Genomic DNA, 11,228 nt, shown 5'->3' with positions numbered 1-11,228 from the left:
TCACTTACTAATAATAGATTATCATGGCTGATAATTTATTATCACAGCGAAAAAAATGTTTTTATAAAAGTTTATGTGATAATTGATTATCACTTATGATAATCGATATCTATGGCAGTTATGACTTAACTTTTCATATTCTTAACCTAATTTCTAAATAGGTTTCCATAAATAAAGTAGTTGGCTTTCATTTGAAATATACAGAAGTTAGAGAAGTCTGAGTACTTGAGAACTCTCTGTGGGAAGGCTTTGAAAAATCTAGTGTGGGTAGAGTGATAACTTTCATCAAGTGGGATCTTGAGTGATTGAGTGTTGTTGTGGTTGCTAGGAGAAACCAGTCATCCTTTGTGTGATTCAAAGGAGGTGTTTTCATCCCTTGTGGATTTGAAGGGAGGTGTCTTCATCTCTTGTGTGATTCAAGAGAGGTGTTTTCTAAACCCTAAACTTTATTATCTATGATTGTATTGTGATTTATTTTAGTGATTAAGTTAATCTTGTTGTTTTTAGATTAACAACTAGACGTAGGGTCTTTTGATCCGAACTAGTATAAATACTTGTGCAATTTTCTCTTCCCTACTCTCTTGATTTTATTGTGTTTATTAAAATAAAAAAAAAAGGAATTTTAACTCAACTTTGATATTAAAAGGGGAAAATTTTAAAAGCATAATTTTTATTAAGAACCCAATTCACTCTCCCTCTTAGGTTTTTGTTCAAACGTTAATCATTCTGCAACGTTAATCATTCTGCAGCGCGTTTTTCAACAACATAATGATTACTATTGCATTATGGAATATTTGTCTTTCCATATAATATTAGAAACATATAATTTATTTTGCAATTTGAATTTATACGAGCTATGTAGGCCAACTCGCCTCCCCCTATCATTGGCTTGCACGAACCGTAAGCTATACGAGGTGGTCCAAGAGGGTCAGCGAGCTCAAAAACTCAATTCGTCATGTATTGCCACCCCTAATTAGGATTGATCTAAATGGGATTAAATGAATTTTAATTTAAAATATTAATTAAAACCAGATTTTAAAGTCTTCTTAAACGATAGATGTTATAGGTATATAAAATGCACTAGATATTCTAACAAAAAGACACTAATTAGATAGTCTAGTTTATAGAAGTTATCTAGACAACTTAATGAATCATCTATGATTTGAGCTTTGATGATATTATATTACTACATAGATGTTTCTTATGTGTTTTTACATGTGCTTTGTGTAGCTGAAGTGTAATGAATCATCTAATGACCTTATAAATGATACAAACATGACTAAATTGGAGATTTTTTTGATGACTAAGAGAAGTCAAGATCATAAGTTTGAAGAAGAAATAAAGTGTTAAATATGAAGAAAAAATGATAAAAGACAAGTCATCTAGGTAGCATGTTGCTAAAGTCACTAGTCAAGGTATTGTTTGATTAGTGTATCTTTAAAGTCATATAATCAATGTATGGTTAGATTTTTCTACACAATGATTCACCAGAATCATCTTATGGACTTGTTTAATGAACTTATAAAGTTGACTCATTTAGCGGTATTGTTTATTGTATATTGTCTAATGATTTTGTCTTAAAAGTAACGTTGAAGGATCTCGTCTACTTGTATCATTTAACTTGTTAGGGGTCCCTTCGATTGGTTTCTAAGTTCAATTTTCTACACATAAAAGTTGTTGCTTTAGATAGTATTTTTTTCTTGAGATTTGAGGGACTTTTTGAAACTAGAAAAACATTGTTATTCACATTGAATATTCAAGAGATAAATTTGTCTTTAATTCCTTGAATTTGTGCTTGTTGATAATTGAGTCTTATACTTTAATTACAATTCTTAATAGTTTGCTTAATTTTGATAATCTTTTGTTTAAGTAAAAGAGTAATTCTTTACATCTAGACGCTAGGAATATGTAATGTAATAAAACACTTAAGTTGTAGACGCTTGAAATAAATAAAGTGTTAATAGGCTCTCACTTATGGAAACTTGAAACAAATGAGGAACTAGATGAGTTAATTTACACTTGTTTAGTTAATTCAAACTTGTATATTAGTTTGTTCAATTGAAAGTGAGAAGAATGAAGTATTTAACCATAGATAATGAGAATGAGTAAAGTATTACTGTAAGGCCCATTTATTCTGCTCCCTTATTCTAAGGGCTGCCCTACAACAGTTAGGCCTAAAGGCTGGCCCATAGGATAAATGCCAAATTCGTGTTGCCCTAATCCACATTTGTCTCATTTTCAGAAACAAACCTAGAACTATGCCGTCACACTCTGCTGCCGTAAGGAGCTCTGCTAGGGTTTAGGTTTTCTCGATCCAACAGCGCTTAACTCCATTTCCATATTCTACGTAAGTATCCTTCCAACCTTGCTCGTAGTTCTACTACTGTTACGTTGGATAACCCATTTTCCCCTTATCTCTCATCTCTTTCCAACACCTTGAGTCGCTCCTTGTATTGTCATTCACCGCTGTTTAAGATCGAGGTCTCATGGTAGTCTTTTCCAGGTAGGGAAGCTAATACCTTGCTCATTTGTCCTGTTTTCCTCGTCGTTTGGTTGTCGATTTAAGTTTGTATGGGTGATGTGATGCTATACTGATTTGGAATGCATGAATCCGTCATATGAATCTGTTATTGAGCTGGTACGAGGGACTGTTGCAGGAAAATAGTGGCGAGACCTGCTAATCTCGCCCAAGCGAGCCAGTCTCGCCTAGGCGAGATGAGCAGGGACTCGTCCAAACCCTATTTCGCGAGTGGTCGCCCAGGCGACTTGCTCATTATTTTGAGCTAGCGAGTATCTCGCCCAGGCGAGAGGGGTCTCGCTGATAACGCTGTCGTTGACGCGATCAAATTAATACTACTTATCTAGAACAACTTCAGTATTGTTAAGATAGTAGTCAACAGAATAGAAAGGGTAAAGTAACCCAAAGTCGTCTCCCAACGAACACGGAATTGATTTTTAACAAATTAGTTCTTATAAAACTATACAAGAGTTAGTCAAATAAAATTATAAAAAAATATAGGGGATTAAGATAAACAAAGATAGAAATAAAATTTAAAAGATAAAAAGAAATAAAAATAATAGTAAAGAAAATAGATTGATTCCATTGCTTTTTCAAAATAGATTCATCATCGGTTATCTAAAGATTATTGCTCAATTAATTATTGTTGTAGATTTGCAAATTAATCAATGTAAAGTCTCAATTAATTTGTTGGCGTTCTCACTTTTAACCAAAGTACAGTCTAAATTAAAAGTGAGAACTTTTAGATTATCCATAGTAAATTCAATCAAAGTACAGTCTCAATCAAATTTTACTATGCCTAATCATGTCTATTCTTTTATCTCCTCACCAAATAAAAAGCTTAATTAATCAAAGTAAAGTCTCGATTAATTTTCATTAGAGTAAATACCTTTAACCAAAGTAAAGTCTCAATTATTGGTAAAAACTCATTTAATCACATGAAAGTTTCTAAATAAAATCAAAGTAAAGTCTCAATTAAATTTAAAAACCCTTGAACTCATATGATCAACATGCATATAGATTTAAAATCATTACTTTTTATGAGATTCAAAGATAAAAGACATAGATGAATTAAAACCTCAACAATAATAAAAAGAACAAAGAAATTAATTCATTCTAACCTCAAAATCAATAATGAAATTACAATGGAATCAACCCAAGAAGTTTAGAACTCCACGAATACAAAAGAAGAATAGAGAGAAGAAAAGACAGAGAAATGAAACGAAATTAGGCACCCCTAAGGATTCCAAAACTCCGAAGTCCTGAGCTTGTCCTACTTCTCCTGCTAATCCATGGAATTTGGGTAAAAGATGGATTAACCCAGACTTAAGCTCACATTCTCCATCTGGATATTGGATGCACATGTTTTGTGTAATTGCTGCATCTGGTGAAGCCAACTCTCTTATTGTTCTTTCTTCCATTCTATCTTCTTGAATTTCTAGTTCAGGTGATGGATCAGAAGATATATTAATCACCAGAGGTGATTCTAGCGGTACACTTTCAGTGGTAGGTTCAGATGATGACGGTACTCCTTCAGTAGAACACCTGAGTTCAAGTCTCCTACGTGATTTACGCAAGTTCCTTTCAAGTTCTGAATCAAGTTGATAAAATTGACCCGGATTGGCCCGAGTCATGCACTATGCAAGTCCACCTGAAAGTGTTTCCCTGTGTGTTTTTTTTTTCTTCCTATTCTTGTTTTGGAGAAAGATTTCAAGAAAGAAATGAGTTAAGATGTCGTTGGGTCTACTCCCAGGAAAGAGAGGTGCGTCACAGTGGACAACTTAAATACCAAGTCTTTCCTAGACAGAGTTTTCCAAACTAGTCTCAAAAAATTTCTTAAAAGAAATTCTTAATCAAAACAAAAATAGAAATTTGCTTGGATTATATTAACAGAAAACTAGATACTACAAAATAACAAACTATATCAAATGTATATGCGTAAAATAAAATAAAAAAATAAATAAAATAAAATAAAATAAAATAAAATAAATAAATAAAAACAGAATCAAAATAAAAGAAATACTAACCGTACTCCCCGGCAACGGTGCCAAATTTGATATCGCTGTCGTTAGGCGATCAAATTACCACTACTTTAGCAACTTCAGTATTGCCAGTTAGTAGTGAACAAAATAGTTAGGGTTAAGATAACCCTAAGTCGTCTCACAACGAATACGAAATTGATCTCAAATATTTGATTCTTAAAAATACAATTAAAACTAGCAATTATAAAAATATGGGGGTTTTGATATGCAAAGAAAATGACACGGAAGATTGTAAACACAGTAATAGTAAATAGGTCAATTCCACTGCTTTTTCTAAATCAGATTCTTCATTGGTTATCTAGAGATTATTGTTAAATTAATTATTGTTGTTGATTTACAAATAAATCAATGTAAAGACTCAATTCATTTGTTGGCATCCTCACTTTTAATCAAAGTACAGTCTCAATTAAAAGTGAGAATTGTTAGATTGTCCATAGTAAATTCAATCAAAGTACAGTCTCAATTAATTTTACTATGCCTAATCATGTCTATTCCTTTGTTTCTTTACCAAATAGAAAACTTAATTAATCAAAGTAAAGTCTTGACTAATTTTAGTTAAAGTAATTACCTCTAATCAAATTAAAGTCTCAATTATTGGCAAAAACTTATTTAATCAAATGAAAGTTTCTAAATAAAATCAAAGTAAAGTCTCAATTTAATTTAAAAACCTTTTAGCTCATATGATTAGCATGCATGTAGATTTAAAATCATTATTTTCTATTCGATTAAGAAGCAAAGGACATAGATAAACAAAAACCACAACAATAATCAAAATAACAAAACATATAAATTCATCTAACCTCAGAATCCAGTTAAGAAATTACAGTGGAATCAACCCTAAAAGCTTAGCCCTCCATGGCTTTGATGGAATACATGATGATATGATGAAAAGAAAATAAAAGAAAGTATGAGAGATGTGGTAGAGATGGTATCTGCCAAAACCAGAGAGTTCTAAGTCTGTAAGCTGTAAGCTGTCAGTCGTAAAATGTCAGTCCCTTCTGCTCCCTCAAGTCTCTTTATATAGGCTTCAACTGGACTTTGGGCTTTATCTGTCAGTTGCTAAAATCTTTTATTTTTATTTAATTAATTAGCAACTTAATTCCTGTCCAATTTCCAATTTTGCCCTTCTCATTTAACCATATTTGCAGTTTTGACCAGAGTTGACTGCTGACTTTGACCAGTTGACCAGAGTTGACCAGAGTTGACCAGCTTTGACCATTTCAGTGTCCATTGAGAGACTGCCACGTGTCAGCTCTTCCAAATCAGATTTCTCTCTCCTTCCTTAGGGTTTGTTCCTCCTTTGACGGCTGAAACGTGATGGTGGCAGCGGCAAAGCTCGCGGTGGTTGTAGGTGCGTGGCTGTTGGTTCCGGCGAAGTGTTGCAGGTTCGTGGCTGCTGGTGCACGGTGGTTCAAGCGAAGGTGGAAACATTCATCTCGTTCGATCTGCGGTGGAGGCGCCAGTTTGCTTCGCAGTGGCAGTTTCCATGGCTGCTGCGTGAGGATGGTGGAGTGTTCGCGTTGTTGCTGCAGATGCGGAGGCGAGAAGATGGAGGTGTGGTGGTTCTGCAGTGGTGGCGTGAAGCTGCTGCCATGGTTGTGCGAGAACAAGCTTCACGGAGTTGTGGAGGTCTGCGGTGATGACGGAAATGGCGCAGTGCTGTTGCGGTGGTGCTGTCGCTGCTGGTGCGTCGCCGGCAATGGTGTGATGGTGATGCAGTGGTGACCGGTGAGGTGAGGAGGTGCGGCGGCGGCTGCCATGGTGGTGGAAGGAGAGGAGAAAATTAGGGTTAGGGTTTTGGGAGATGAAGATGATGACGTGGCAGCCTTCCATTGGACAGCTTGTTAGTGCAAGGATTGTTGCCACGTGGCTTGCTTTGGTTGGCTAATTTTAAAAGGTGGGGATTGCCACATGGCATGATCTGGTTGAGTGGAGTTTAAGTGGTAGGAGGGGTGCAACTTAGTGAAAACTAGGGGTGCAGAACAAGTTTTTGTGGTCCACTTGAGGAAGGAGTGTGCAAATAAAATCTGGGGGTGCATTTAGCTCCTGATTTATTCTTTTCCAGAATTTCTTGATTTTGGACTTATTTTGTAACTTTGAATATTTCAAAATCACACTATTAATTGACCAAATATAAATTCCAGCTCCATTAACAAACGTTAGAATATCCAATAATATTTTATGCAACTAAAATCAATTTTTACGCCACTTTTACCAAACTTAGTCAATAAATCCAATAATCACAAATCCTAATTAAATCAATCTTTAAGCACAGAAAATTCAATTAAATACCCAAATTTAAATATTAAATGAGGGCAAAAATTTGAACTCATCACTCGCCTAAGCGAGATCCCACGTGGTTTTCCTGATGCCCTTTCGAGCCCTCGCCTAGGCGAAGGGGACTCGCCTGAGCGAGCACGTCTCGCCTGAGCGAGATCCTTCAGCCTGAGCGAGGTGCTGGGCAAGGCAGGGCGCTGTGTGATTGTTTTCTTGACTTGGTTGGTGAATGTATGGCTTGAATTTAAGTATTGTGATGAGAGTATGAGATAAATGAGTATGCATGTGTGAGGTAAATCATGAATTGTGAATAATGGGTTGGTACGATCTTAGCATGAAAATTGTATGAGATGATTCATGAAATTGAAATGATGAGTTTGGTATGAATTCAACATGAGACATGAAAGAGTTGGTATCAATGTGGCACGGTAACGATATGAGATGGAGTTCCATATTCTGGGTTCGAGAATAAAGAGTTGATATGGCTTGGTTGAGGATACGAAGGCGATGAATCATGAGAAACTGTATGAGATGTATGTATATAATTGTGTGTATGCATGATGAATCTGTTTTGGTTGATTAAGGAAGTTTGGTCTGTGTCAGTGTGTAATTCCTTGGGATTCTTTAGGTGGGACTCACAGGGTCGCACTTCAATGGTCGGGACGTAATTCCATGGCCCCTGTTAGTGGGTGTCCATGGTGGTGCCCCATCTGTATAACTAGGTAAGGATTCAAGGTAAGGTTGCATCCTGACACTCTAAGGAGTCAGTTAGTCTCACCTAGAGCGGACTGACTCCTATGGTGAGAGTAGCAGGAGGCCTGAAATTCATTAAGGGCTAACCTTGTGGTGAGGGAAATTGATTTATTGTAACACTTGTAACACATAGCTCGGGGGTGAGCAGAGGTATCAACCACAAGTGCAAGCATTCGCTGAATCCAACCATGGTTATATGTATCCGGATGAGTCGAGTCGTGTCGTAGTGTATTGTGTGAACAGTCATAATATGCTTGGTTGATTTGAATGTATGATATTGTGGAATTATATCTGATCTGATGGATAAACTCTTCGTACTCTAGCTTACGCTACTTTCTTTGTTGTGTGATCTGCTGTGTGGTACTCTCTTTTGCGATGATCATCAACTTGTTGGTGTGAGCAGATGCGAGGAACACCCGTAGGCGACAGGGGGGTGGAGATTCCGCTGCATAGTCCGCGTGGACTAGTTTATATTTCCGTATGGGTTTATTTAAGGTTGCGACCCACGTATTTGTTCATCCGTAGATTTATGTACTTTGGTTAACTTTTCATCTAATTTTCTTTTGGGCATCATGGTGTGTCATGGGTTGTATGGAATTGAGTTTGAAACTCCTAGACCGCGCTTTTATGTTATCTTCCTCGTAACACTTCCTTTAATTTCGCGTACTTAATTAAATGGGGTGTTACAATTACTAGAATTTCAGTCATAGATATTAGGTATAAATGAGAATCTTAACGGGTTCGTTGAAGTTTATTTAATTAATTTGAAATTTATATTTATATATTAAGTAAATAATAATCATAAAATAACTTATAAAGAAGTCAACTATAAAAGAATTGTAAAATCAACTTGTCTTTTTATATTTATTTTAATTTTTTGGGTTAAATATGTTTTTTGTCCCTCAAGTTTCAGTGAAATTTTTGGAATTAGTCCCTCTTCAAAACTTTTGACCAATTTAGTCATTCATCTTTAAAAATATGTAAATTTAGTCATTTTAACCAAATTTTGTTAAGTTTATATGACGTTTCAAGCACATTTCATGATAGTATTTGAATTGTTTACACCGTTTGACACATTTTCGCTTCAATGTTAACTTAAATATTATCATAAAATGCGTTTAAAATGTCAAATAAACTTAACAAAATTTGGTAAAAAAAGACTAAATCCACAGATTTATAAAGATGAAAGACTAAATTGGTATAAATTTTTGAAGAGTGACTAATTCCAAAATTCACTAGAACTTGAGGAACAAAAACATATTTAACCCTATTTTTTTTATATTGTCTACTGTTTTAAAAGCTTCTTTTATTGTCATCCCTATCGATTATACACACTCTTCATTAAATGATCAAACTTAATATAATCGATTATAGTACTGGAACAGAAAAAGTTAAAAAAATGTTTTTGCAAATAATCAGTCATACCAACATATAATTAATTATATTGTTATTGCAACCTCTAAGATTAATATGATAGATTATAATAGATTACGTAATCAATTAAAAACGTTGTTTTACATTTTTCATAAAATTTAAGTTTTAGAAAACATTTTTTCTCTTTTCAAGTTCCTTTTAATTGCAGTGTGCTATGATTTAATTGTATTATGTAAAAACACAAAACAAATAAAGTCAATTCTGATATTGAATCTTCATGGACATCTTTAAACATCATCAAAGCAGCATGATGGAGGCTTCTTTCCAGAAAGTCCAGTTTTCTACTTCCACATATTTTGTATTATTAGACGTGTCATTTATGTTTATAGTAAAAATTTCTTTCTAAAACTCTTTTAATGTGTAAGACATGAGATTTATTTGTTATAAATAATGCTTGTGAGTGATAAGAGTTTAAAAAAGTTATAAAGGAAAATATAATTTTTTAATTTAATTATATTAAATTTTTTTAATATTTGATGCTAATATTTTAGTTATTTATAGTATTTAACACGTTTTTATTTTAATATTAACTATAAATTACACTTGACATGTCTACACAATTTTACACAAGGTTAAATATGTTTTTGTTCCTCAAGTTTTAGTGAAATTTGAAATTAGTCATTCTTCCAAATTTTTTGACCAATTTAGTCTTTCATCTTTAAAAATGCATGAATTTATATCTAATGTTTCAAGCACATTTTATGATAGTATTTGAATTGGAATGGTTTACATTATTTGACACACTTTCGCTTTAATATTAACTCAAATATTATCATAAAATGTGTTTAAAATGTTAAATAAACTTAACAAAATTTGATAAGAAAGACTAAATTTACATATTTATAAAGATAAATGATTAAATTGGTATAAAATTTTGAAAGAAGAACTAATTTCAAAATTCACTTAAAACTTTAAAAAACAAAAACATATTTAACACTTTTAACATGTGTCTATTATTTTTTAGAGTAAAGTAACCTTCCTTTCCATTGTTTGTTTGCTGTGTTGCTTTCCACCGAAATGGAGCAAGATTCCCATCATCACCAAAGATGGGAAGGCAAGGTTTCAGCGAGGTTGCGAAACGTCACCAAAGCACAAGCATGGCCTCTGGTGAAAGACTTCTTCAATCTCCACAAGCGCTTCCCCACGCTCGCCACGTGCTACGGGCTTCACGGATCCAACGGTGATCCTGGCTGCATAAGATACTGCGCCGGCTTCTCCATCCCATCCAACGGTCCAGAAAGCGTGAGCTGGTCCAAGGAGAGGCTGCTTGCCGTTGATGATGTTGACTTCTGGCTCAAGTATGAGATAGTGGAGAGCAACATTGGATTCAATTCGTATGAGTCCACGATGAAGGTCACGAGCGATGATGATGATGATGATGATGATGAGTCAAATGGATGTATGTTGGAATGGTCCTTCGCCGTTGATCCTGTGAAAGGGTTGGAGCTTGAGGAACTGGTTGGGAAGTACCATGTGGCCCTTCAGGTTATGGCCCAGAAAATGGAGGAAGAAATTCAAAGTTTGGTGAGTGGAATTTTGAACAATACATGATCAGATCTGTTTTCATTTGTTTACTAAATAATCACTTTTATATTAAATGTATCATGTAATTTAGATTTTGGTTTTTATTAGTATGATTGAGTTGTTTTCTTAAAGTATGAATGTTTTTAGAGAAGTTTATCTATAAACCAAATTGGCTCTGCAAAAACTTCTACTCTCTTCCTTCCTTTCACACCTTTTCTTCGTAGCTTCACAAACAAAATGTTGGCCGGTGTTGGTCCAACCGGCTCTCATAATAGCTTACCCATAGAAGAACAAGTTGATCGCAAAGAACATGTAAAAACATTCTCTTCACAAACGTCACCGCACCACAAACATTACTCTATTTATTAACTTTATCAACTTTGTTAACAAAATGTTTCTCAAAAAATAATTTTCCTTGTCATTTTACTACTACCTCAATTGATCAAAGAAAACCCAATTTTTAATCCACAAAATAACATGTTAACCTTATCTTTGTACAAAGAATTTTAATAATTACATGAAATTAAAATACAAAGGTATTTAAAAAATTTATACTTGAATTATCTTCATTTCTTAAATAGTTTGTTTAAATGAAATAATCAAAATATCTTTTTGGATAAAAAAAGTTAATTTCTCTTTTAAGATGAAATTTTATTTTAAAACTATTTTGATAACTCGAC

The 11,228-nt window shown here is 34.1% G+C and overlaps 1 protein-coding gene across 1 annotated transcript; it reads left to right on the top strand.

Moving 5' to 3' along the window:
* The first annotated feature begins 9,990 nt into the window (after positions 1-9,990).
* Positions 9,991-10,679, top strand: LOC114195258 (lachrymatory-factor synthase-like). The gene has a single exon (XM_028085661.1). The coding sequence runs from the start codon at positions 10,042-10,044 to the stop codon at positions 10,573-10,575; it is 534 nt and encodes a 177-aa protein (XP_027941462.1). The 5' UTR covers positions 9,991-10,041; the 3' UTR covers positions 10,576-10,679.
* Positions 10,680-11,228: the final 549 nt, after the last annotated feature.

The sequence above is a fragment of the Vigna unguiculata genome, chromosome 8 (genome assembly GCF_004118075.2).
Source record: "Vigna unguiculata cultivar IT97K-499-35 chromosome 8, ASM411807v1, whole genome shotgun sequence".
Taxonomy (NCBI): domain Eukaryota; kingdom Viridiplantae; phylum Streptophyta; class Magnoliopsida; order Fabales; family Fabaceae; genus Vigna; species Vigna unguiculata.
This window is presented reverse-complemented; position numbering and strand designations above follow the sequence as displayed.

Excerpts from the sequence above, each read along its gene's own strand:
- LOC114195258 (XM_028085661.1), top strand. The coding sequence starts at position 10,042 with ATGGAGCAAGATTCCCATCATCACCAAAGATGGGAAGGCAAGGTTTCA.